This window comes from Zonotrichia albicollis, chromosome 2 (genome assembly GCF_047830755.1).
Source record: "Zonotrichia albicollis isolate bZonAlb1 chromosome 2, bZonAlb1.hap1, whole genome shotgun sequence".
In the NCBI taxonomy this organism is placed as follows: Eukaryota; Metazoa; Chordata; class Aves; order Passeriformes; family Passerellidae; genus Zonotrichia; species Zonotrichia albicollis.
Window position 1 is genome coordinate 39367949 of NC_133820.1, and position 27108 is coordinate 39395056.

General features: G+C 45.1%; 2 protein-coding genes across 3 annotated transcripts in view; one reads left to right on the forward strand and one right to left on the reverse strand.

Moving 5' to 3' along the window:
• Positions 1-11830, reverse strand: part of GDAP2 (ganglioside induced differentiation associated protein 2) — a 24065-nt gene extending 12235 nt beyond the window's left edge. The window contains exons 1-7 of one of the 2 annotated variants that reach the window (XM_005486078.4): positions 11691-11829; positions 11214-11280; positions 10016-10262; positions 8306-8445; positions 4262-4415; positions 2251-2339; positions 254-330 (exon numbers count right to left, since the gene is read on the reverse strand). In XM_005486078.4, the coding sequence (XP_005486135.1) occupies positions 254-330; positions 2251-2339; positions 4262-4415; positions 8306-8445; positions 10016-10191 (636 nt within the window). In that variant the 5' untranslated portion in view covers positions 10192-10262; positions 11214-11280; positions 11691-11829. Of the gene's footprint in view, positions 1-253; positions 331-2250; positions 2340-4261; positions 4416-8305; positions 8446-10015; positions 10263-11213; positions 11281-11690 lie in introns of both variants that reach the window. The other variant, XM_005486077.4, reaches the window with a different exon arrangement.
• The window catches only part of WDR3 (WD repeat domain 3), a 19938-nt gene continuing 4623 nt past the window's right edge, over positions 11794-27108 (forward strand). Inside the window, exons 1-21 of the mRNA XM_005486076.4 lie at positions 11794-12125; positions 13444-13653; positions 14054-14172; positions 15072-15150; positions 15483-15578; positions 16707-16820; positions 17747-17848; positions 17967-18064; positions 19036-19131; positions 19471-19701; positions 20453-20546; positions 20866-20967; positions 21657-21742; positions 22154-22289; positions 22995-23051; positions 23735-23835; positions 23980-24091; positions 24206-24340; positions 25609-25659; positions 25867-25932; positions 26727-26819. Coding sequence (XP_005486133.2) covers positions 11955-12125; positions 13444-13653; positions 14054-14172; positions 15072-15150; positions 15483-15578; positions 16707-16820; positions 17747-17848; positions 17967-18064; positions 19036-19131; positions 19471-19701; positions 20453-20546; positions 20866-20967; positions 21657-21742; positions 22154-22289; positions 22995-23051; positions 23735-23835; positions 23980-24091; positions 24206-24340; positions 25609-25659; positions 25867-25932; positions 26727-26819 — 2349 coding nt within the window. The 5' untranslated portion in view covers positions 11794-11954. The remainder of the gene's footprint in view (positions 12126-13443; positions 13654-14053; positions 14173-15071; positions 15151-15482; positions 15579-16706; positions 16821-17746; positions 17849-17966; positions 18065-19035; positions 19132-19470; positions 19702-20452; positions 20547-20865; positions 20968-21656; positions 21743-22153; positions 22290-22994; positions 23052-23734; positions 23836-23979; positions 24092-24205; positions 24341-25608; positions 25660-25866; positions 25933-26726; positions 26820-27108) is intronic.

Below are 27108 nucleotides of genomic sequence, written 5' to 3' on the forward strand. Positions count from 1 at the left end.
ACAACTGCATGCTATCACCTCCCTGCTCACAGCTCAGCAAGCTCAGAAACCAGAAGCAGAAAGATTCTCAAGAGTCCATAGTGACTGCTAAGAGCATGAACAGTTCTGGAAAAGAAGCTATGCTAAGAAGGAGGCAAAAGGATGCTGCAAGATCAAAAGTCTGTGTGATCTGAAGGAAATCCAAATCCAGCTTTACTGCTGCAGAGAAGATCAATCATGCCCAGGAATTTTGGTGGAATGAATGCCAAGATACCTCTTCAAGCTCAGAGACAGCAAACACCACCTTCTCCAGAGTCTCTCCATGAACCTCCAGAAACCTCCTAACTGTGCCTGCAAGGAAGCAGATTAAAGGTAGTTAGCAAAACAGAAGGAGAAATCTACACACACAGCTACAACTGAAGAACTCACAGTGTAGACAAGAGATACATCTCATACATCTCTGCTCATACTAAACAGCTCCATAGGCTGTAGGCAATGGAGTGGATTAAGTGGTCATTTAACAAACCAAATGGGTGGCTTGCCATATTGGAAGTTCCATCTCCACTCTCTCCTGATGCTGACTTTAGAGAGACACACAAATACAGAATGAATCTCTCTCAATTTAGCTTACTAGGCACTCCTTAGACTGTGAAATGTGGTTCAATGGCCTTGAAAAATCAAGCCAAATCCTTCCTTTGGAGTCCTGTGCAAACTGCTAAAACCAGGCATTCTTAAAACAAGCCACTGTGCCTAAAGTTATCAGCAAAGCAATATAAGGAAGCTACAGCAGAAGCTGGTTCAAGGCAGGGTCAGCAACACAAAACCTCTGGGGTCAGCTATGCCAAAAATATATAAAATTTCTATTTGTAAATCATGAGAGAAAGTGTCCAAACAAATTTGTTGGTACGGGAGTATTTTATCAATTATCACATAGACTTACAGAGACAACAGAAGATAGCAATAAAAGAAGTTATCTATAGAGAATGTTTTTTTGGGAGTTCAAGAAACAGCAGAGAGGAAAAAAGGAGCTATTTTCAAATACTTCCTGTGTAGTACTGTACACAAATTCCTCTGTAATCGTGTTGACCTGTGACATTAATTCATGCAACAAATGAGTTGTGCAGTTTCACAGCAAACAGTTCTGAATGCATCTGAACATGTGAAAAAGCCAGAAGAGATGGGGGAAAGTAGGAACCAGTATATACAAGAGTATATAATATTCTTGTTTGAGCATTTTTCTATACTTTATTTTCAGCCTAGGATGTTTTCTGATTTGTTTTCAGTGATCTTCATTTTTTCTTTAATACAGCTTCCTCTCGAATGCAAGGCAATTTGAAAAGTTTTAGCAATGCTTCTTAGTAAGAATTTCCTTAAAACAAATAACAAGCATAAGAACCATTTCCCCTTGTTTGTTCTGAACTGGCATCGTTTGATGGTTCTTACTCTGGGAGACAGTGAACAGCTGATTCTTTTCACCATTCCCATGCCACTCATGAGTTTACAGACATTTATCACACTCCCCTCAAGTCAGGTATATTCCAGTCTGAAAAAGTCTTGAGCTCATTTACTATTTCTTGCTTTTTTCTATTCTTGTTGACCTCCTAAACTTTTCTGTCTACTGTATTATTTTTGACTCTGCGGCTTTAAAGGGTGAGCAAAGCACTGATTGATTGCAAAACATTCTTAATTTTGTTGTGTCTTACTCAGCTTGCTGTTTTGAGCTTCTCTGAGCTGTGGTTTTCACGGAAGAATTATCATCTGAATGTTTTGCTGCCTATAATCAGCCCATCATTTGGCATGTGAAGGCAGAAGCCTGTAGGAGTAGGTCAGTGGGGAAAGGATATCACTTTACACTTGGATGTGCTGATGACACTAAAACAGCAGATGAAATTCACTGTTGCTCTAGTCTGCCTACAAGTATTTAACAGTAAGGCCTCATCTTGGCTCTTCTGAACAAACTTTTATTACCAGCAAACTCTCTCACCTCATGTTTAGCATCTTTTCCAGGTTATAAATTAATGCACTGAAAAATACAAGTTCTAGAACAGATTCCCATGGATCTTTACTGATGAAATCCCAGGAATCTTCACTGAGAAAAAGGATAATTTGTTGTTATCTTCCATTTTCTGATAAACCATGGAATGCCTTGCCTTTTTACAGGCCCTAATGAACCACAGACCCCTAAAAAAAGGTTTCCCCATTTCAAGAGCAATCTGTCAGAGGTAAGTGACCTGCTGCCACCCAGTTTATGCTGTTTTCCACCACACTTACGCAGTGCTATGTGGGTTGCATCCTCCAAGGGGTAGCATCTTTTCAGAGTATTAATGACACAAAATCCTACGGAGCACATTGCCTGTTCCCTGGAATCCAGAAAAAGAGAAACAAATTAATAGACAGCCAGCTGCAAACAGAAGTCTCTCAGGGCAGTAGGGAGCACCATTAATTTCTTTTCTGGCTGTAAGCAGCAGTAATCTTCTCTCAGGTTTTTGCAGGAGGATTCTTCCCTGGCAAGATGCACACAGCCTCATTAAACAGAGAAGGAGAGAACCATTAATTATTCCCCAATGGTTCCTCTGGTGCTTGTTTTCAGATTTCTCCTTCCACCTCAGTTATGCTGTTCCTACAGTTCCTCATATCCTGAATTAAGTTCTTCCCTCAAACTCCCCGCAATCCTTGCTCAAAATACTTTTGTTCCTGTTTAGGACTGACAGCAAGGAGAAGGAGGGAAAATGAAGGTGCTCTTCAATATATACACACTCCTGTATCTTCACCTGACCAATGATTTTGTTTTGTTAGAGGTCTGGACACAGGCCAAGGTGGCTTACTCCATCTTAAGTATGATTAGACAACCATCAGAATGGAGTGACACACACTTTAGGACCAGTAAGATGATTCCAGCACCGAGCCATATTTTCAAAAGAGTAAAGCAGAGCTGCTGCAAACAGTAATCAAAGGAGTTTGAGCAAGCTCAAAGATGATAGACAATTTCACAAACATCAAAAGTTACTCTAGAAAACACATTGACTGAAAGACATTCAGCATGCAGAAGTATAAGAATTTTAACACAGTTTTTAACATGTTTCAATCCAGGCCTGAATTTGCTAGTAACTTCTGACGCAGAACAAAATTGGCATATGCTAAAAATCATAGCTGTAATCTTGGGTTTGAAACAGTTACTATTGGGTCACAGACATATTTTACGAAAAATCCTTTCATTAGTATTTTTTCTCCTGAGAAGCTAAGCCGCCTCAGAAACGAAATGTAAACAATAATTATCTGCTGCTGTGGAATGCAACAGGTGCATCTGTGATTGGTCTCATGTGGTTGTTTTTAATTAAAGGCCAATCAAGTCCAGCTATCTCGGACTCTCTGGTCAGTCACAAGATTTTATTATCATTCTTTTCTTTTCTATTCCTTGCAAGCCTTCTGATGAAATCCTTTCTTCTATTCTTTTAGTATAGTTTTAATATATAATTTTCTTTTAATATAATATCTATCATAAAATAATAAATCAGCCTTCTGAAACATGGAGTCAGGATTCTCATCTCTTCCCTCATCCTGGGACCCCCGTGAACTATTGCACTGCAACACAAAGTCCAACCTTGGAACAATTGATCTTCCCAGCCCTAAAAAATCGTTAGGTATGCTTTCTGACACTGCTCTTGCTCAGGTGTATTTTGTGACTGCTACCACTACAACAGCTGTCACAGGAGAAGAGCAGAACACAGAGAAATAGGAAGAAAACCCCTCTTAGTTAAGAGGAAGTAGAAAATACCACAGACGGAAGGGGAAAAAACTACAAACCTAGCTCCTGCAACTGTAGATTTAAAAGCAACCTTATAACCTAACTCAGAATTTTAGCTGCCTGTTGTACAAGGGCAGAGAAGCCAAACACACAGACACAGCAGTCAGATCTGCCTGTGGGTCTGTCCCCATGGCTGCAGACACACATGGAGCTGCTGCTGGAGCAAGCTCCAGAACAGAAACCAAAGTAATTATTAATGTTTCTCCTTTGAAGAATGGAATGCTGCACAGATCCAGCTACCCCGTCTCAGGCTTGAACCAGCTCAGATCTCTCTGTGCATTTTCCCTACACCACAGCAGAGATAACCAAAGGCATGAAGCACACGGTGAAGCCACTCCTGTTTTCATGTCCTTAACCAGACCCAGCAAACACGAGAAGACACTCTCAGAGGTGAGATCTCTGTGCAGAGCCGGGTTTCCAGGCTGTGTGTCCCAGCTGGAGCCCGGTGTGGGCTGTGCAGTGCAGCGCAGTGCTTACTTGGCGAGCTGCAGGACGTTGCGGTAGCAGCTGTACAGGGAGCTCTCGGCCGCCGTGCGGTACCGGCTCTTGTACTTGGGGCCCACCGTGTGGATGATGAAACGCGCTGCCAGGTTAAACCCCTTCGTCAGCTTGGCCTCGCCTGTCCTGCAGCCTGCCACCAACAGAACAGCAGCGTGAGTGCACATGCCATGGCAAGAAAGGCACAAGTGTTCCAGCCCTTGTCTTCCTCCAGTCAGACAACCCCATACATAGAAGTCAGTGTTCTAGCGATCAAACATTAAGGATAACATCCGAACTCATACCAGCTGCTTAGCACCTAGTCAGGCTGAGCAAGTGAGCACTGGGCTTGTTCCTCTCAATTTTAAAATTTAAATTTAAAATTTTAATTTTAAATTCCTCTCAATTTTAAAATTTAAAACTATGTGTACAAGACTAATGAGATATTGCTAGAAATTCTGTCTTAATTGCAGTGCTTACTACACTACTTACAGATCAAGGGAAGAAATTATTTAGTAATGTGCAGAGAACAGATGCACAAGTATACCATACAGCTAGCAATAAAAAGTCCTTCTGAATTTAACAACTTGGCTTGGAGAGACCAAGTTTTGGATAAAATGACTACAAGTCTCCTTAATCAAATAAACCAGTCGTTGGTAAAGCTATTAACTGAATAGATAATACATTTGTTTAATTTATGCTCTCAGAATGAGGTAGCTTGCTTTGTTTAGCATGTTTCTTCATGTCCATAAGCCAGACATATGATCCTCATGCAGCCCAAACTCTGTGGAGAGACCAGTTGTCTAGTCTCTCAAGGAAAGGAGGTTCAAGCAATCCATTTAATTGTTCCATTCACAGCACCCTCCAGTTACATACTCTAGGAACAGATTCTGTGTTTGAAGTCTGGTTTTCCTTCAGCACACAGAAGAAAAGTCTGCTAAACTTCCCCTTCTTCACCTAAATCTAGTCCACTCCAGGTCTGGACAGCTGAAGAAGTACTTCTAGCCTCTCTCTTTCCCTACCCTCAAAGACAAGTGTTTCCAACCTGCTTCCTTCTGCTTGTACTGCTGCACTCCAGCTTTCTGATCTGACTGAAAACCAGCATTTTCCTTGGATTAGCTCTCATCCTGATTGCCTTTTAGGTTGCTGGTGGCCACAACAGGGAATGAGCCAGAAGAAGCAGCTGCAGGCAGTGTTCAGGCAGCAGTGCTGCAGCAGCTTGGCTTAAGCTGCCCACTGAACAGGTTAATGTTCATCTCTCCCACTCCACTCTTTCCTCAGAGTGCTCAGGCAAGCTAGCAACATGCATGAAAACGTATTTTATGGAAAGAGACACTCCAGGTTGAGAATCTTCCTCATCCAAAACTTCAAGAGTATCTTTTTAATGGTAACCACACTGCTGCCTTGAAGCCAGCATCTTGTAACATTTTTGATCCAACAAATCACATCATTAGCTTCTATAAACCTCCACTGTGCTTCTTCTGGGTTAATCAGAAGGAAGAAAACACGATACTTAAACTAAGCATTCTCTTCTGAATTCCTGCACAGCCTCTAAGAAAGCTCAAGAGAGTGATTAAATAAGCACAATATGGAAAAAGGAAAGCCAAACCCAAAACAATGTATCAAATATCAAGTTACTTTTCTTCCTCTGCAGTCCCCTCACAACCAGTGAGGAGCAAGCAAAGGCCTGAAGGAAAAACTTGTGAAAAAACAATGAAGCAAGTTTGATTGAGGAATAGACGTGAATTCAGTAGGGAAACCAATAAATGCAGGGAAGCAAATGTAGCATTGGTAATCTTTTGCTATACTCAGATCACACTTCATACTTCCCAAGGCATTCTGCCTGGAGATGTCAATACAACTTATAAAATAAAAGTGTGCAGTAGGCATTACTCTTAAGATACAAGGTGAGGGGAGCTGCACAAGTCAAGGTCTGTGGCAAAACTGGGAACAAAGTCAAGATCCTATTTTTTATCTGATAGGATTTCAGCTTTTAGAATAGCTTTCTCAAGTTTAAAATGGAAAGTCTGAATTGTCTACATCATGTGTGTGGCAGAGAAAAAGCATCACCAGAGCTGTAAGTGCCACAAAAGGTCTTTATGAGACTGCAACATGTATTTGTTGATAAGCCAGCTTCTATCAATAGCACTTCATCTGCAAGCCTGCCCCTGGCTGTAGTATTTCTGTGTGAATCAAAACTCATGCTGCTCCCAGGAACATACAAGTTAGCTGAGCCTTAAAGAAGGCACAGGCCTTTGAAGAGTCAGCATGTCACATGCTTTCAGGTCATGATTTTTTGTGGAATCTATGAAATGTGAATATACACCAAGCAGCAGGAATAAAGCAGGAGAGACCCAACTGAAAACATATTTTACAGCTTCAGAACATAGACCATGCATTTTCCCTTTTTCAGCATATTCTCCAACGAAAAACTGTCAAGGATAAGTGGGAAAGAGGGCAAAAAAGGAAGCAGAGATGACAAATGAATCCTAAACTGATTTTTTAACTAAGCTCTCCCTCCACTTCTGCTACTGTGACAAACACACTATGGGTGCTTAAATGCCAAATCTGTAACCCAGCCTCTCTTTCCTCCCCCACACAACATGTCAGTAGGGTGTCACAGAAGAACTGATTTCCATAAAGCTCTTGGCACAAGATTAAAAGAAAAGTGTCTTCATAGGGAGTTGTGAACCTGCAGAACGCATTACAGGGAGAAGACACAGTGTTTTCACTGTGGTAGAAGATGCAAAACTACGCATAACTCAGCAGGGTAAAAGGGAATTAAAAAAGCTGAGCACAACAGCTCCCTACAGAGCTGACAGATCTCAGACTTTGGACTCCTTGAAATGCAGGCCCTCTCTTCCCACCTCTCAGTCCACACAAGAAACCCAAGTGTATTTTAGAAGAGTTTTGCGTATAATGTGGGGTCTCTAACTATTCTAGAGCACCTATGGCATTTTAATTTCCACCCACAGCACACACTGAATTTTTGCTGTTATAAAATGGCTACTCTTCCTTCTGTTTAATTTCTAGGTTACTCAAAAAAGCAAGCAAAGGATGATTTTATAGAAACAGGACTTCTATTCAATTGCAATTTAAGCTACTGAGAGTTTATATTAGAAATAAGGCTCTTCTATATCCATTTTGTTACTATGTAGGGAGACCAAGCTGTTATCCAGAGTGAGCAGTACCACACAGAGACCTCAAAATTCAGTTCAGTACCATAGTCACTAGAGATGTGAATTTTAATCTGTAAACCATATTAGACTTTTGTGTGACCTTGGATAACTATAAACTTTTGTTCATCACACACAAAATAAGGAAACTTATTCCCAGTGCCTGTTAGATGAAAAATAAGGCTGAGTATTCATCTCCCATTATCAGCAATAAACTCTGTTAATAAAGACTCTAGGCAAACCTCATCCATTTCTAGAACAGCCTTGCATTAAGGCTGCTCTTGTAGCTTTCCAATAAAGTCATTTGTTGTACACAAGAGACAAATGAACCAACCAACTTAAGAAGTCACAAAGACTTTATTTAGACATGCAGTGTTTTATCAATCCATCTATTATTATTATATCTTTCTGAAAGACTGTGTGTATATTAATATCCTGAAAGAAAGAGGATACACAAAGTGCATGACATAATCCACTTAATTTCTTCAATGGTGAACTTCAGTTTCTGTCTTTCATTATGTATACACACTGAACAGGATAAAATCTCAAGATGTGCAAGACTGCTCCCTTGAGCAAAAGCTCTGATAAGCTAACTGCTCAAAGTGGCTTCAGATAGCAATGGGAATTACTGTATCACAAAGTAAGGGCTCATAAAATCAAATATGTGCCACAGACTTTCAATTATCTGTAATGTGAGCAGCAAAAAGAGACTGAACTGGTAGGTGTTTCCCCCATTTTTTTCATGTTAATATCAGCTGTTGGGGGCTGGGAAAAGCTCTACCTTTTTTGTTTGTGCCCCAATCCTGATGTTCTGTACTATGCAAGGACAGGAGATTTCAATAAGATAAAAATGTCTCTGGCCACTTACCTTTGAGCTTCTGGAGCTCATCCTTCAGGTCAGGCCCAGCATGCATGAATATACTTTCAGACACAGGGTTCTTATCCGTGAGAGTCTCATTGCTGGTGTTTACGATGGCCGTGCAGTTCAGTAACGCCACATCTCCTTTCCTGAGGAAACAGTTCATTGCAGCCTGAATGTACAACTGAGCAGGATATTCTCAAATCAGTGCTGACAAGCAAGAAATGCCAAGTTCCAGGAAAGGCATTAACAGGACTCCAGTGCCCACACAGCATAGTGCACCCTGACGTGCTCACCAAGCCAAATCAGCTCTGGCCTCTCCCTGATGGAGACAGACTGCTTGCAAAACTCAGCCCCTAAAGAGTCCCAGCCCCAGAGGTAACTGAGGATGTTTGTAGAGAAGACAATGTTGTAGCTGTATGTAGGGCAGCTCAGGCAGCACACATGCAAAGCAGCTTGTTAAACTGATGGCGTGCAACACTTCCAAAAACCCACATATTTTCATATTTTCTCTTGGGGATAAGAGGACAGTCCCTGTGTTATATTACTTTCAAAACTTCAACAACTTTTTCAATGTACTTCTTCTTTGTTTTTTTTGCAGACAGACTATCCAGGGCACCTTACAGCTGCTGTTCCTCAGACCACTGTGGGTCTAGAGCGAGGCTGCAGCTGGACAAGTTCTCTTCTTTTTGCTCCCAAATTGTGAGCCCTCAAGTTCATCATGTTCATTCTGCTGTTCAAAGATCAGACATGCAGAAGATAAACAAGTCACAGATGCATAAGAGACAATGGAGTAGCAGAACTTTGACCTGCTTTTTGTCACAGCAGCAGCCATCCGGGATTTTGGGATCAAAGAGCGTAGGAAGGGAAATAAAGATTCCCACACACAGGGAGCAACTAAACTAACAGTTGAAACAGCACACATTAGCCCAAGCCATAAGAGATGTTTAGCCTTTTACTCCTCTCTTTCTTTACTCTCTGTTTTACTCCTCTCTTTATTTAATTGAGTTCAGGAAATGCATGAAGAGTCCCATTTCCTGCATATATTAACCAGAGAGAGGTTCAGGCTGGTCCCTGAATCTGCATCCCTGAGAAATCCTTCTCCCTTCACACTGATTAAGTTAAGAGTTATTTATCTAAAGAGAAGCCTCAAGTATCTGAGTTACAGGAAAGAAACACTGGTGGAGTAAGTACAGCATACTGTACTTACTTTATCAACAGATTTTGGAAGAAAGTCACGGAGACAAAATACAGAACAGAGGAAGGACGGGTAGGAAGAGCCAAAAGCAAGCCACAAGAATCACAGCAAAAAAAGAAATACTGATTTAAAACAGAAATGTGAAATCAGAATAACACTAGGAAATACAGAAAAAAAGGTAACAAAAAAAACCAGCAAACATATTTTTTTAAAATAAAAACCTCATATCCAAGTGCTCAACTAGATTTTGATACTAAGCACACAGTATCACAGTAGGAAGTACAGCTCCAGTCTGCTGCATCAAGGACTGCCTATGAGCACAACCTATCGTGGAGCAAAATCCCACACTTTAAAAGTTACTGTGAACAAAAATATTATGTTATTCTCAGATCTGTAATGTTTGATTCAAGAAAAGAGGATTCAGAAGTTTTATTCTACAGCAGTGATCATTACATGAAGATATGGATCCTGCAGTAAATGGAGAAGTGATGACTGACACATGAGAGCCACATCGAACTTACCACAAGATTATTTTTTCATTGATGTCTTTCCTGTATGGAAAAGGTGATCTAACATCAACTTGAGCTTTTTCAACAGGACTTTGGTGACAATCCAGCTGCTTGGCCTCATAGGCATCACTCCAGCCTGGCAGACTATCAACATCCACAAACTGGGAAGGAGCACCCAAGGGATCCATGGAATGGAAACAGCAACTCCCTTCCTCTGCTAACTTGTCACACTCCAATTTTCACTGGAGTCTTCCAGGTGCTTTAAAGAAAAAAAAAAAATCAAACCAGGTCACCAGCTGTTCAGTAATTGTCCCACAGAGACCTTTCACAAGACTGCAATGCAATAACAGCAGCAGACAAAAGAAAAACAGATTTCTCACTCAAACACTCCCTCTTTTGTTACCTGCATGCAATAAGGCCATGCAGATACTCACAGTGAGACAAACCTCTTCCGACAATTCAAGGTGAAAACACCTTCTCTACTATATTGACCCAACTGACTTGTGATCTTGCATTTTGGAAATTCCAAGGACAAATTTCCAAGTGCGAAGAGGAACTCAGTCTTTCTGAAAAGTGTTATTTCTTTATCTAGACTAAAAGCAAATTTGTAGCAGGGAATGTATAATCTATCCTTTCAGAGATACTGGTGAATACTTGTGTAAGAAAGAAAAAAAGACAGAGCTTCCCAAACCACAATGCCCCTAACCCTCCAAAATCCCAACCCTTACAAACAAACAAACAAAATCCCTCCCTCTCCCCGAATAATACAGCCCTTGCAGTTCAGTGAATTCTGAGCTGCTGCACACAAGACTTACTGTCACACAGCTCTTACAGCCATGCACTGAGGCACAGTTTTAAGACGGATCTCTGGCACCTGACTGATGCTGAGATGACACTTGAGATGAAGGCTCAAACGTGCCAGCACTCACTTCTCAGCTGCCAGCAGGTAACGCTTTGGCTCCTACATTCCCGTAGTGACTACTGAGCCGCACTAGTGAATCAAACTAGCGCAAACATACCCACGTAAGTAACTTCAGCCTGCCACATACACACCCACTATTTAACTTTTACAGGTTCGTAATTGATAATAATTTAAAAACGATCGCGCCCACAAGGAGTAATTGAGAAACGCGACTTACTAAGTACATTCATTAGCCCGGGGAAAACAACACAACACAACACAACACAACACGCAAGTATCCAAGCTCACATTGAGGGCTAATAAAGGCTGACACGAGGACAGAGGCAGCCGTAAGAGCATCTAAGTATAATTTCCGCTGGGAGAAAAGGCAAGGAGAGAGAAAGGGAAGGTAAGCGCGGCTACGCTGGCCCCAGCCGGGAGCTCATCTACATCAGCATCTTCCCACAGCCGAACAGGCAGCCCAGGGGTCTGGCTATGGCAGCAGAGGGAGGCGAAGCGGGGCGCGCACATCTCCCGGGTGTCTCGCAGCCGGGCCCTCCCAGGGATTGTCGGGCTCGGAGCGGGGCACAGAGCGCTGCGAGCGGGGGCCGCGGCCCCAGTGCCCGGGAGGCAGTGCCGTGCCCGTACCGGGAGGAGAGCCTGCCTCTCCCGCCCCACGGCAGGCAGCCGGGATTCCGGCACCGCGCTCCGCCCGCCATCCACCGCCCCCGCCCAGCTCCCGCCCAGCGCAGGCCGGGCTGTGCCCCAGCACCGCAGCGCACTCACGGGCACAGCCGCAGAGCCGCCGCCAGCCCCGCCCGGACAGACGGTCCCGGTCGGCGCCGGTCTGGCGACATCACCCAGGGCAGCTCCGCGTCCGCCGCGCTTCCGCTTCCCTTCCCGGGCGGGGCTCGGGCCGCGCTCGCAGCCGCGCCCGCTCTGACGCACTTCCAGCGCGGCGGGCCCGCAGCGCCGCACGTGTGGCGGCTCCTCCGCGCCCTCCTTGCCCCATTCCGCGCCCTCCTTCCCCGCGCTGCCCGCGCCGCCGCCATGGGCCTGACGCGGCAGTACCTGCGCTACGAGCCCGCCGCGCTCTTCGGGCTGGTGGCCAGCGCCAGGGCCGGCGTGGCCTTCGTGGCGCTGCGCGGAGAGCGGGGCCGCTACGTGGCCGTGCCGGCTTGCGAGCACGTGTTCGTGTGGGACACAAGGAAAGGAGAGAAGGTGGGACCCGGGGTGATGCGGTGCCGGGCAGGGCTGGGGTGCAGCGTGAGGGGCTTTTAGGCCGCCTGAAGCGAAGCTATTTGTGTTACTGTGCGGCGTTTGGAGGGAAGCGCCACCTCCACAGCATCCCTGCCTCTTGGGAAGGGTGAGCGCAGCGTGAGGTTAGGCTGTGGAATGGGTCTCTAGCTCTGGCTGCCTCCTGGCCCAAAGGCTGGTGTCTGCCAGTTCTCCAACCTGGAAGATTGTACATCATATCCTAGTAGTCCAAAATATACTGCAGTGTTGGATGTTTACAAGAAATTCTTGCTAGTTACAAGAAAGTAATTTCTGATTAAGGAATTTATAAGGGTTGCGTTGGTTGGAGTCCAACAGGTAGCACCAGCACACACAGCGGAGGCGGTGGATGATTTGGGTCATGGGTATCTGGAATGCAGCGACTCTCACCTTTTGTTTTGTTTTGGTGGTAACTTGTAGCCATCAGTTGTTACATGGAGCGGTGGTCCTGCTGCTCTGTGAGAGTAATTTATTTTATCTCAACTTGGTCGTAAAATGAATCTCACTGTGGATCCCTGTGAGATTTGCCTCAGGACCTCAGTTGTGGAAGAGTAATTGGTGTTGCAGTAACTGGAAAGCTGCTCCTGGTTTAGCTGTTTGTGTGAATGTTCTTGGACAAATCAGGGATGTTGCAGCGTTTGTGTTTCGGCTGTGGAACTGGGCATCCCATGTAAAAGTTGTATCCCATAGGGGGGTTGGGAGCTGTAACTTTTAAGGACTTTGCCACACACTGTCTGCTGTGAGATTCAGAAATCACTGCAAGTACTGCTGTCCATTACACACTGAAATCTGGTTTTGTTTCACAGCCTCTGGAGTGCTGACTGCTGGTATGTTGTTCTGAAGATGTTTTCATCATTCTCAAGTTCTTGTGCAGTCTGTGGAAGAGCCACTCTGTCCTATACCCGAGAAAGGCCAGGCAAGAGAGGATGGAGTCAGGAAGAAACTTTCCAATTTTACTCTCAAACAATATTTCTTGCTCTCTGGTTAATAATATGTGGAGGCAGAAATTTCAGGTTCTGAGTTCCAGGGCTCATTCTGTGCTGGTTCCCTGAGAAATCACTTCCCTTCTAGCTGCTGTTTACCTTGGAAAATGGGGTTAATGACACTGTATTTGGTGCAGGAAGTTGAAAAATGAACTTATAAAGTGGCAGAAGTGCTCAATTGGAAGTTCAGGAGAAGAATAGACTATATTTTGTTTCCTAAGTATCTGACTCTGACATGTCACTTATCAACATTATACATGTTTTGTCTCCTAAAAATGCAGGTTCTTATCCTTAAGGGTCTCAAGCAGCAAGTCAGTTGCCTCTGCCCCTCTCCAGATGGGTTGCACCTGGCTGTTGGGTATGAAGATGGAGCAATCCGTGTCTTCAACCTCCTAAGTGGGGAATCAGCAATCACTTTCAATGGGCACAGGGCTGCAGTTACAGCCCTGCACTACGACCACCTGGGTGGCAGGCTGGTGTCTGGCTCAAAGGTGAGGCTGTCACATCTGGAGCATGACCCTGTCACTGAGATGCCCCTGGGGAAGGCTGACCTGCACTGAAGTGTTCAGTATTTTATGTGTGACCTCTGCCCATAGCCAGAGGATGGCAGTGAGAGGGGCTGGGGGAGCAGCAGGGGCTGCAGGCAGGAGCAGGGCACTGGTAGAGCTGTTAAAGTAAAGAATCTTGTGAGATCAGGAATAGCAAAAGTGTCTCAGGCTGGGATGATGGTACATTGATCAGTCTGCACCTCTGGGGAAGCAGTGTCCCTTGCATTAATCATCCTTGTGATTCAGAGTGAGAAAGTGGGCTCTCAGGTAATCTTTTCAGTCTCATGGGAGGAGTTTTGCAGAGACAAGGGCCAGTCCCATGGAGACACTCTCTCTGTTCCAGGATACAGAAGTCATCGTGTGGGATGTCATCAATGAGAGTGGCCTGTACCGGCTGAGGGGACACAAGGATGTCATCACTCAAATCCTTTTCTTGAAGGAGAAGAACTTGTTGGTCACTTGGTGAGCCAGACTAAGAGAAATTGTTGATCAGGAAAGCAGGCATGGTTGTACTTGCAATTTGGACATCCTGTGTGCTACAGCAGTTTGTATTTTCCTTCTTGCCTTGTGATGCCTCAGACTCACCAGCATCTTTGAATATGATTTTGTCATATCCACGTATTTTTTTAAGTCTGATGCCTGAATCCAAGTCTTAGAGCAACTGATATGGCCATACTGAAAAAGGTGTTTGAAAAAGGGTTTAAACTGTTGGTGAATTGTGATAACATGTTCATTATGTATGTAACAGTTGTTGGGGTTTTTTTTTGTTTATTTTGAAGAATTTAGCAGACTTACCTTCTGTATGTGTAATTCACACAGCAATGTGACAGAAAAATTGCTTTCCTGTAAGCTGTAAATACACATATTAATTAAAAGATGGTAGTTTTTTTGTAGCTGATTTTAGGTTATTCAACCAAAGAGCTGCAAGTTGACTGAATCCCTTTGATTGATATTTGATAATTGATACCAATTGATAGTTGGTTGACAACAACAGTCACTAATGTTTTACTTTTTAATATGCCATTTACTAGCTTTATAGAAGAATGCATGCAAGCAGTCCAGTTTAAAATTAGAACAACTTTCTTTTGCTTTTTTTTTTTCAAATGGAAAAAGTAGTATTTTGTTGGTAGATGATACCCATTTCTTAATGCAATTTCAGATATTTGCAGGTCAGCTTCAGTGGGTTGACAGATATCTTTTTGCAGCATTGCTGTGCCTTTTTTGTTTGGCTTGAAAAATGTCAGTGTTTGAGCAGCTGCTCTGTGATACATTCTGACATGTTTTAAATTCTTTTGTATTTCTACAAAAATGATGAGCTCTGCAGTCTTTCCTTATGTCTGAGTTTTTCTTCTTTGTTCCAGTTCCAAAGACACACTGGTGAAATGGTGGGATCTGGACACCCAGCACTGCTTCAAAACTCTGGTTGGACACCGGGCTGAGGTAAAAAGAGGATGTGTGGAGGTGTTGGGCTGGAGGGACCTGGGATGTCAGGGCTCACTCTGGGCTTTCCTTGCTTTCAGGAATTGCAAGCTGGCACCATCATACATTTTACTTTTCGTAGGCTTTAGGAGTGAGCAAATGAGAAACTTCCAAACATTTCAAGAGCTGTCATCAGATGCAGTGGATGACAATTCCCAGGCACATGTCCCCAGAGGAGGTCCCAGCTTGATCCATTCTCTATTTGGTTGCTGTTTAAATAGGTCATTGAAAGATGCTGTGCTTTTTAAATGATAGTTAAGGGAGTAATTTCCTGACATTGTGCCTCTGGACAGGTCTGGGGCATGGCTTTGCTGTTCCAAGAGAAGCGTCTGATCACTGGGAGCGCTGACAGTGAGCTGAGGGTGTGGGATCTCTCCTACATCCAGGAGGTAAGACATTCCCCTGTGACCCCTCAGCCCCCCTGCCCAGCTGCTTCTCTTTGAACTGAGAAGGAACTGGAACATGTTCAAATCTGATGGATGTTCTGGGAAACAGCCAGAGCAGTGTCTTTGCTATCTGAGGGATCCACAAGGTGCTCATGGGATGGGCTTTGCTGTTTCCTGTGTTTTGCACTTTCAAGTGAAGCTGTGAGCACTTGCAGAATGAGATTTCCACACTGTGTCAGATCTTCCTGCCTTCTGACTTACTGTCTTGGTTTTGAAAGACAGGTGTCTGCTAAGGAAGGCAGGAGCCTCTTCTGAAATGAAAAATGTAAACCTCCTCCCTTTGAATTGCTATAAATTTTTAATTAGGGGTTTTTAGGCAAAAATATGGGAGCAAGAATAACAGTTCTTTATTAGGGAAAAAAATAAAAAAAAGATAAACAATGCAGTAAATGAAAACAACACTGGCAGAGTCAGAACACAACCTGACACTCTCTTGGTCAGGGTGCTGGTAGCAGTCCCATTGGGATTGTGGCTGCAGCTCTCCTGGAGTGTCAGGTGTGGTTCTGTTGGAGCAGGGATCCTGTAGAAAGGATGTAGTCTTCCTCTGAAGATCCAGTGGAAGAGGCAGCTGTTCCTCTGGGAAATCCAGTGGAGAAGCTGTGCTGGTGTTCCAGAATCTCAGGATTATATCTGGGTAGGAATGCTTGGCTCCTCCCTCCAGGCAGAGCATCTCACAATGGGATGCTGTAGTTCTTATCAGTCATGCAGTAACAACCAATAGCCATTATCAGCAGATGTCTCCCCTGAGAGAGGATTGGGTGTGGAAGAGAAAACTGCCCACTGAACAGAAGGCCACTGCCACACAGATGGCAAATAGAATACAATTTGCTTGGCAATCCAGGACACTGAGAGCTGAGGAAGACAGCCTTGTGGGTGGATGATAGTCATGGGAGCACATGGAGTGCTTGGTTGCCTACAGGAATTCTGTAGGACACTCCAGTGTATGCTAATCAGTTGTATTTCCAGGGAAATGAACTGTGAGCCAGAAAGCACAATACTATAGCTCTTGAGGTTTAAGGTATTCCTTTTGGGTTTTTTATTGTTTTGTTTGTTTTTTTTTTCTATGAGCAGGTAAAAGATCCTGATGAACCAGAATCCAAGAAAAGCAAAGCATCATCTTTACCTGCAGCAGAAGAAAACACTGAAGAGGATGAGACCTTAGAGCTGGATGAGCATCCTGAGGAAGTAAGATCAGTTTTCTGTGCTGTCTCTGAACTGGTGTATCTAACCCCATTTGCATGGTTTGTATCCTAATGTCATATTTAGTTTGTTTGGGAAAATGTCATAATTCTTGTCTTGTTCCATAACAACTTCCTCAGCAGCAGTTGCTGCCTCATCTACCTGCAAAACATCAGGAGAAGTATGTGTGCTAAAACACCCACAGATTTGTTCTCCACTGACAGTTTTTCTTTCCTTTCTATTTGAGAAGAACTAGCAAATGTCTAAATTTAAACAGTGCTAAATCTCTTTCATCAAACATCCCAGAAGTAAAATAGTTCCTTGCTGGTTTGCATCTGCTGAGTTCAGTACTGATGCTCAGCTTTTCAGAAACTGAGAGATCAGAGTTGCACTGTAATGAAATATGGTATGAGATTGGATTGCAGAAAGCCATTCACACTTTTCTGCTGCTTTTCAGCAGATTCAGTAGATTCCTACTGAATCTGTCTTTCTGGAGTACTGCTCAGATCTCAGGCTGCTTGTAGTTGTGATAGATACCTGACTTGGTTAATTAATTTTACAGCTTCCTCTCCAGAGGATTTCTCTCCCTTCAATGCCCTGTTTAGGAGGTTCTGTTCTCACCTTCTCTGCCTCTTTTGACTGAGCTCTGCTGCCTCTGTAGCATAAATAAATCTGCTCTGTCTCTTAAATGGATGTGGTTTACCAATAAAATTAAGTTATTCTTCCGCTGAGACCGCCAATGATTATTTTCAGCTGAAATGCAACAAAACACAGGAGATAAGCTTGTAGCTCACAGAGATGCTTGTTTTGTCCCTTTATTATCCTTACCAGCTGTTCTGCCAGGACCCTTTAGGTTCATTTCCCCTAGGTTTCTTGAGTTTGCTTGGATCATTTGACCTTTCAGAGCCAAGTTTGTTCCTCTTTCCCTGCAGCGCATCGTGAAGTGCAGCAAGGTGGGATCCATCATGCGGGAAGGGAGGGACCGAGTGGTGACTCTTGGCACAGACAGGATGGGCAAGTTTTTGGCCTGCCATGTGAGTAATGGGGGGCTCTGCTACTGAGCTGTGGAGGAGGCTGGTAGAGAGCCTGGGTACTTTCTGTAAGGGCCAGCCAGGGCTTTCATACCTTTGAATTTGTTTGCTCTGACCCTAGGGAACAGATGCCATTCTGGAAGTGTTCTCTGTCCTTTCCGAAGAGGAAATCCAAAAGAAATTGGAGAAAAAAATGAAGAAAGCAAGGAAAAAAGCCAAGTAAGTAATTTTTTGGATGCTGTCCGTATCCAGAAGGCTCTAGAAAAACTCTTCATCGTGTAGCATTACACAATGGTTGAAAACTCCAAGCTTCTGGCCATTCTCTTTGTGCTACCTGTTGTATTTTGGGGTTGATCTTTCTGTGCATCCTTGTGCTTGTCTGAGCTTCCCTGTTCCCAGAGACTAAGGAAATACCTTTCTTTTTGAATCTTCCCTCTGAAAAAAAGGAAGCTAAAGTGTGCAAAGAAATGGATATAAAATGGGTTTTTCAGAGCTGCTCAGCTCTACCTGACATTGCTGTTTATACTGCATCAAAGTAAGGTCTTGGTAGGCAATGCAGGAATGAGAGCTTCATCTGAGAAGTCACAGAGAATCTGATACTTCATTTCCTGTTTTACAGCAGGCAGAGATACAGGTGACAGTTTTCTTAATGGTTACTTTGTGTTAAGTGTCTCTCTGTATCCTGGCACTTGACAGGTGCCTCAGAACAGCCCTTAGGGAGAGGTCTGGCTCCAGAGTAGAAACTAAAGCACAGGGCATCAGTGCAAATCTGGGCATCTGCAAATCTGCAAATGCATTTTGGCAATGGCTGAGAGCTTTTGGTGAGTGATAGGAGATGAGCAGAAACTGGTCTTGCTCTCAAATACAGCTTCTGTTCCCTGTTCCGTATCTATCTTTGTAATGTGCCTTCTGTTTTGGCTCCAGAGGAGGAGGTTTTTTTAAGGACAGTTTGTGTCTTTAGTAGTCTGCATACTGGTATGAACTTCACTGTCCACTCTTCACTGTCCCTGTTCTTAAATGTGGTTAGCACTGCTGGATAAGAGGGAGTCCTAGGGCTCATAGTATTGTATTTTCAGGCTAAGTGGTTTTCTGCAGGCTAAGTGGTTTCCTTATGTTTTCTGTGTTGCTATGTTAATTTGTGTTGGCTGTGCTGGGTCATTTGACTCTCCTCTGTTATCTGACATTTCCAGACAGACCTCTGAAGAGGAGCCTGAAAGGAGTGTGGAGCTGAGCCTGCAGGAAGAGATTCAGCGGGTCACTAGTGTCAAAGCTTCTTCTAAAATCAAGTGAGTGGAAAGGCTTTTGTAGAGTCTGATGAGTGGTTATGCAGCTACCTGGAGAGAATTCTGCATGGTTCAGTGCAGGCTGAGGAGGAAGAAGTTTCCCCCTCAACCTATGTTGAGCTTGGAGCTGGAGAGCCTGCCATGATTTTCAGTCCATTCACACCACTCAGTGTGCACTTGCTTGTTGGATGTGCTCTGTCTATATTCCTCTGTCTCAGTTGCTCTTGGTAATTGATCCCTCCAACACTTTGTCTTATTACCCCTGTGTACAGCTCTGATTTAATCTAATCAAACAGGTCATATTGCCCCTCTGTACAGCTCTGATTTTATCTAATCAAACAGGTCATTTGACTTGATTCTCTCTCCAAAAGGAGAGCTGAAGATGGTACTGCTGCTCCAGAACAATGTCATTGAGTTGTACAACCTGGACCTGTCAGCACAAGTGCCCCAGGCTGTCCGTGTGTCCAGGATAACCATTGGAGGCCACCGCAGTGATGTCAGGACGTTGGCTTTCAGCTCTGACAACATTGCCATTCTCTCAGCAGCTGCAGAGTCCGTGAAGATTTGGAACAGGTACGCGGTGTGGTTGTGTCAGTTTCCCAGAATGGAGGCATGCTGTGTTAAGAAAGGCAGTGATAAGAAAGAGGGGACAGTGGAAATAGATAAAGCAGCAAATGAAGTAAAGGAAGAAAACAGAAAATTATTTTTCGTTTTTCCTTATTAAGGAAACTGAGAAACGATAGATCTTAAATTTCAACAGAAGGTCTAAACACAAAGGTCCTACATAGCAGTTGGGTATAGACTACTTTGCTATGGGTTTTTTCTGTTTTTTCATTTTTAATAAGAGGTATTATCTGTTACCCTAAATAAGCCTGTTCTTTAGGGAGCGTGTGGGTTTCTTCGCATCTTATCTGAAGGATCTTGTATTAGACTAAGTATGCTATTGGGTTGATCTAGTGTGTTGTGTTGATGTAGAGTGCTGTCCCAGTGTTTCTTGGGTGGTGTTGATTTCAAGCTCAGTTTCGTCTGAGTACACTATCTTATACTCCATCTCTTCCTGAAATGCTGTTTAAAATGAGGAGCTCTGTTCTTGTTCACAGCAGCAATACATCATGATGGTGGACAACACAGTGGCATGTTTCTATGGAAAACATTGTTGGCAGTAGTGCTGGGTAGTGTTTGGGTCAATAAGATGGTGATGGCTTATCTTCTGACCCCAACTGAAAGACAGCTGTGGGTAGAGGCCACACTGGAGCGTGTCTCTCTGAGCAGGCCAGATTCTGTGGGTGATAAGGGATTTTGGGCTCTCTCTCTCTGTCCACAGGTCGACCTTGCAGTGCATCCGGACGATGGAGTGTGAGTACGCGCTCTGCTCGCTCTTTGTCCCCGGGGATCGCCAGGTCATCCTTGGGACCAAGGTAAGGAGCAGCCCTCTGACTCCACACTGCCCAGGGCTGGGAATGTGTTAGGAAAGTGTCACTAAGGCAGCCTCACAGAAAATGCATTGCCTGTCCTGATCTGGAGCACTGCTCTGTTCCCAGAATCGTTACAGAACTCCTGTGGCTTGAGGTGGAAAGCAGAGTAGAGCTTTGGGAAGGCTGTGATGGAGATCAGTGTGTAACAACTACCTAGTGAAGCTGGCTGCTGGGGGCATGGGTGGCAGGGAGCTCTTCTTCCAGGAGCTGCCATGAGTTGTGAGCAGAGGCTGATTCTTTTCTGTGATGTCTTTCTCCCCAGACAGGGAAGCTGCAGCTGTATGACCTGGCTTCTGGCAGTCTCATAGAGACACTTGATGCTCACGACGGGGCAGTGTGGTCTATTGCTCTTTCACCAGACCAGGTAATCACCCTTAAAAGTATCATCTACACATCTTTTCATGTAACTCTTTCCTATAGTGCTGTGTTTGCACCATGGAATTTGTTTTGCACTGCATGCTTTGTTCCATGGAAACATGGAACCCCTCATCTTGGAAGATGCAGCTGATAGTGTCTAATAACTTTCTAGTGGAATCAAAACCATAGCAAGAAATAATCTGCCCAAAATTCATCCACCCTACAGGTGAAAACATATGGGATGGATTTTACCCTCCTTCTAAATGTAAAATGTTGAACTGCTGTTCCTTTAGAAGGCTCTGTTGTAGGGTGGTGGTCAGGTGTGTGTTATCCAGTAGCAGTAAGACTCTCAAGCTGATCACAAATCAAAAGCATATTGTTACCTGCAGCTGAGATGACTGCTTTCCATCCCAAAGTTTCAATCCAAGTTTTGTTTTACATTTTTGTCTTAGACCTCCAAAATAAGCTAGAACTTTTGAAATTGTTCTTATTGCTCAGGCAATATGTGCTCTAACCAGATCAAATGCTCTTGGTGGTGTCCACTTAATTATTAATGTGGTGGTGTCCACTTAATTATTAATTATTAATGGTGTAGGAACATGGGGCATTTCAAAACCTCCTCTGTGTTCCTTGGTGTAGGCTTTCTCTGGGTGATAGGAACTAGTTTCATGGCAACTTTCTTGTTTTCCCCTACAGCGTGGCTTTGTGACAGGAGGTGCTGATAAATGTGTCAAGTTCTGGGAGTTTGAGCTTGTGAAGGATGAGGGCAGTGTTCAGAAAAGGTGAGAAGATAAACCTTGTGCCATTGTTGATGATGGGTGCTTTGGCTTCTGCTGTGCACTGCAAGAACTGCCCATGACATCAGTGTGGGACACATGGAGGAGAGTGTGAGCTCAGTGCAGTTTTGTGGAGACCTGAGCTTAGCTGGAGGAGGTCACTTGCCTCATTCTGATCCCTTTTTGTGTGTGTGAGTTTAGTGTCTAATCAGGGCCTGCAGATCATTACCAGAAATGTAGCAGTGAAGTTCATCTGCCGCCAGAGCCTGCTTATTTGCAGTCCTGTCATCGTGAGGAATGATGTGCTGCGTGGTAGAATTCACTTCCATTCCCAGGGTGCAGAGTTCCGGGGTGCATCCATTTCTCTTCCTAGTTTGTTTGCTTGGGTTACCAGTTGTTTTCCCCTCTTGCTGCCAGGCTCTCCATGAAGCACGTGCGGGTGTTGCAGCTGGATGAGGACGTGCTCTGCGTGCGCTACAGCCCCAACCAGAAGCTGCTGGCTGTATCCCTCCTGGACTGCACCGTCAAGGTTTTCTACGTTGACACGCTCAAGGTGCCTGACCAAACAGGGTGTGAGGCTGTGCAGGAAGGGATGTAACTGGAACCTGCAGGAATACAAAGGAAAAGTGTTTGTTTTATGTGGAACATGCATTCTCCTTCAGGGGCCTGTTTGCTGGCAAACCTGACAGAACCACGGTTGTTCCACTGTGGGAACTGGGAGATCCATTTTTCATTTGAAAAGTGTTCTGAGCCTGCAGGTGGCAAGGTTCATTCTAAACCCTGCAGATGTGGTGGTACTCCAGATCTGTCAGGCACTGTGAAGGTGGGGGATGAATGTGCCTCATGTGGTGTTAAATAGGGCATGGCAGAGGCAAAGCCTGTGGGAGGAGAACCTTCCTTGTGAGCAGTGTGTGGTGGATTTGTGAGCTGTGTATTAACATGTGAATGTTATGGAGTGACACAGGACAGATTGGTGCTGGCAGTTATGTGCAGAGAAACAGAAATGAACTCCATTGACACTGGTGATTGGCACCAGAGTTAGCTGGAGGGAAACAGAGCTAGTTCAGCTTGCTTGGCTGCTTCCACCTTCTCAGTTCTAGCCTCATGACCCTGCTGCTAACAGTGTTTAGGGCAAGAAAGAAAGTGGAGCAGTGCTAGAAAAACAGCTCCTGAGGCAGAGCAGAAGTAGCGTGGAGCTTGAGATTTGCACGCCTCTCTACCCAGCATGTCTAACTGAGTCATCTTTCTTCTGCTTCAGTTTTTCCTTTCTCTGTATGGACACAAGCTGCCAGTGCTGTGTATGGACATCTGCTATGTAAGTATCATTAGGGCTGTGCAACTTGGGACTGTGGTGGTATGGATGGTGATATGCCAGCCTCTGCTGGCATCAAGGCCTCTAGGATAAAGCTTTCTTGTCACCTCCTCACTCCTGACTTAGCAGTTTCTGGGTGGGACTCAGCAAGCCCCTTCTTATTCTGCAGTCCTGTGCTCACTGGAAGGGGTGTCAGAGTTGGGGTCATGACAGAACTGACCCTGGGGCATTTTGTGAGTGAGTGGAAATCAAAATGCTGTGAAAGTCCCTTGCACTCATTTTAACAGGTGCAGCCTGCTTTCTGCTAAAGTTACTGTGTGAGGAGAGCCTGAATTGTGAGAGGGAGCAGAGGGCATGTGCTGAGAGGAAGCAGCCTCTTTGTGCCTGTTCATTCTTGGGCTGCATCTTGCTCTGAGGTGTCTTTGGAATGAGGCTCATTGGAAGCCAAGAAGAATGTCAGGATATAGCCAAGTACTGCAGAGGGTCACAGGGGGGCCACAGTGCTGTCAGTGTGCTGTGCCAGTGCCAGAGCAGGGGCCACTGGGAAGGAGGTGGAGGGATCAGGGGGCCGCATTTCAGGGGTCAGATGTCTGCCTACTTAGTGCAGAGTCACTGGGGCAGCAGCAGTTCCTTGTGGGGCTGCCAGCCAGCCCCCCACACCCCCCTGTCTCTTTGTTGCTCTCTAGGATGGGACTCTAATTGCAACTGGCTCTGCTGACAGGAATGTGAAGATTTGGGGCTTGGATTTTGGGGACTGTCACCGTTCTCTCTTTGCCCATGATGACAGGTTAGTCAAATCCTACAGCATCTTTCGACTGTGGACTTGCCTCCAAGGAGTTGTGATCCAGCAATAATCTTTTTATCCAGCATAGACAGGGGGAGTTCTGCAGTGTTCCCCAAGTGGGTAAATTTGAGCCTTTTTCTCTTCCAGTGTGATGTATCTGCAGTTTGTGCCCAAATCCCATCTCTTCTTCACAGCTGGAAAGGACAACAAGATTAAGCAGTGGGATGCAGATAAATTTGAGCATATCCAGACACTGGAGGTAGGAAGTTTTGGAGTCTGTTGAAAGGAAGCATTATCCCTGCATGAGCAGAATTTTCCTCAAGGGTGTAAGTTGGGTGATGTTGATGTCATAGCTCTTCTGTCCTCTGTGCAGGGGCATCACCAGGAGGTTTGGTGTTTGGCACTCAGTCCCAATGGAGACTATGTGGTGTCAGCATCCCATGACAAGTCCCTGCGCCTCTGGGAAAGGACAAGGGAGCCACTGATTCTGGAAGAGGAGAGAGAGATGGTGAGAGTTGCATCTTTCCTACCAAAACCAACTTCCAGACCTTTTTTTTCCTTGGTCTTCAGCATGTCTGTTGCTTACAGTCTTTGACATTCTCTTGTGTGCCTTTCAGCATGAGTGTGTTTGGGAGGCAGTTCAGCAGGTGGCTGATAGGAAGGGATGGAGAGCACTGCTCCTGTTAAATGCAGTTTGTCCCTTTTCCAGCTGTGAGAGGTTCCTCCGGTCTCAGTAGCTGGCCCCAGAGGTCAGGGATGCTGGAAGAAGCTCCTTCTGTATCATTTGAGCATGTATTGGGAGGAATCATAAATTCAGAAGGACTTCAATAGGAAGAAAAGTCTGGAGGTCTCTTGTCCAACCCTTTGCTCACTGCAGGGTGATCTTAATGCTATACCAGACTGCTTAGAGACTTGCCTTCATACACTGACATCTCCAAGGAAATAGATTTTCCATTCTGTCTGAGCACCTGTTCCAGTATTGAGCCACCACTGGGGTGGCCGATGTGTTTGTTTCGTGTATCCAATCAGAGGTTCCCTGGGAACAATTTGTAACTCTTATCTTTTTGCAGGATCCCTCAGAGAAGCTTGTTTCTGTCACTCCTTTCTAAGGCAGTTCTTAAACCACAATGAGGGAGGAGGAGGCAGAAATGCAGAAGCAGGAATGGATGAGAAACCTGCAAATAGATATTTGGGTTTTTTTAACAAACAAGAGCTGACCTAGATGCTGTACCTTGATGTCCTGTATTTGGTAAAAGGGGAGACAGGGACAGCTCTTTTCCAGATTCCAGAAAAGTGTGTTTTGGGTCAAGTTTGAATAGCAAGGTAGGCATGAACCCATGAGTAGTGAAGTATGCATAACATAGTTGGTGCCCTTTCATGTGAGAGGTGGCAGACCAGAGACTCTTTCCTTCTGCAGCCCAGGACAACCCTGGGACTTCTCTAGATTTGTTCCCTCTGTGTTTTGTGGCTGGTGAAAGGTGTGGTGCTGAACTGTGGTGTCTGTCTCAGCTTGGTGGGATCCTGAAGGGCTGTTCCTGCACCCAGAGCAGACACCTGGATTTCTTTCTCTGTGGGAGATTCTGGAGTTCACTGTGGGGTTGGGACCAGGGACAAATGGGCATTTTGCCACTGGCATTGTTGGACTCTGCTGATTGGTCCTGGTTTTGCAATGGGCTGCATGAAGCCCTCCAGGTTGTCTTGCTCAAATAGTCTGGAAGGGACTTGCACCCTTGCGTTACTCACTGCTGTAATATGTTGTGTTCTCATCCTCTGTAGCAACGAGAAGCTGAATATGAAGAGAGTGTGGCAAAGGAAGAGCAGCCTGTGGTGAGTTGCACCATCTGAATGTGTGTCAGTCTGATTGTACAAACTCTGGAAAAACTGTTTCTGTAAGAGGCATGGAAGAGGTATCAGGGAGAAAGGAACCTTTTCTTGCTTTGAGGCAGTGCAGGGGGGAAGGGAGTGCTGAAGCTGTGGCTGCTGTGTGGTGCTGTGGAAGGATGGAAGTGCAGCTCTGTATTTTGTATTTTGCAGGTGGCTGGAGAGAGGCAAGGAGAGACAGGGCTGGCAGGAAAGAAGACCATTGAAACCATCAAAGCGGTAAGGTGCTGTGGCTCTGCCAGCGTGGCTTTGTGCCTTGCCAGTCCCTCAAGGGGCCTCTCATGGGGTCATAGCATCAGTTTGGAGAGTAACCTGTGCTGTCACATAGGGACAGGTTGCTCTTGCATGCACAGGCATGCTGTCCTGCCCAGAAGCCAGCAGGGAGGGTTTTGACTCTGGAGAGTCACATACGAGGAATTCTTTCCTCCTGAGAGGAATGAGGTGTGAGGTTCCTGCAGCTGCCTGTCACATGTGGGACAGACAGAGCTGCCCTTGCCCTCTGGAGCATCCCAAAGGAGCAAAAGGCAGCTGGGATGTTCTCAAGGCATTAGGGCTCTCCCTGAAGGGCTGTGCAGTCCAGTGGGGTTCTGTGGAAGGTGGAAATCTATTGTGGTGCTTGATGTGGGAGATCTACTGGGAAGGTGTGGGGTGGGTAATTCCATGGCTGCAGATTTCAATGGTTTGGTGATTTTCAGAGGAAATCCTTCATCTGAATAGTCAAAATGGCCTGACCCTGGCTTGTGCCCCAAAGGGACACTGCTTGGGGTGGTGGTCAAAGCAACACCTGAAGCTGCAGCAGAGAGCACCCAGGGCACTGGGGGAATGTGGATGGAGTGTGACATCTTCAGGACATGCCTTGTGTGTTCAGGGCAATGGTGCAGTCTGCAGTAGAGGTTAGCAGGGGAGCCATGTGGTGCTCTGTGTCAGCACCTCTGCTCCCACCTCCATTTGTCCAGCTGAGCTTTGTCCTGGCTTGTCTGGTGTCACTGATGTGCTGTTCTTGTGCTGCACAGGCTGAGAGGATCATGGAAGCTATTGAGCTGTACAGAGAAGAGACTGCAAAACTAAAGGAGCACAATGCCATATGCAAAGCTGCAGGAAAAGAGGTAAAAGACTGAGGGATGTAAAAATCCCAGGGTGTGTTGGGTGTATCCTTCCAGCTCAGGTGGAAAGGCTTAGCATGCAGATAAAGTGAGGACAGCTGAAAACAACAGACATTTGCTCAAATCTTTTGGAGAACTAAATGGCACCATGCTCTGGGGCATAATTAGGGGTTCTCTCCAGTGATCTTTATGCCTAAAGTCATAGCAGTCTAAAACATAAGTTTTGTCCCTGGAGAGTGTGCTGCTGCAGGTTCATCCTCAAGCCTCAACTTTACCTTCATCTCAACACTCC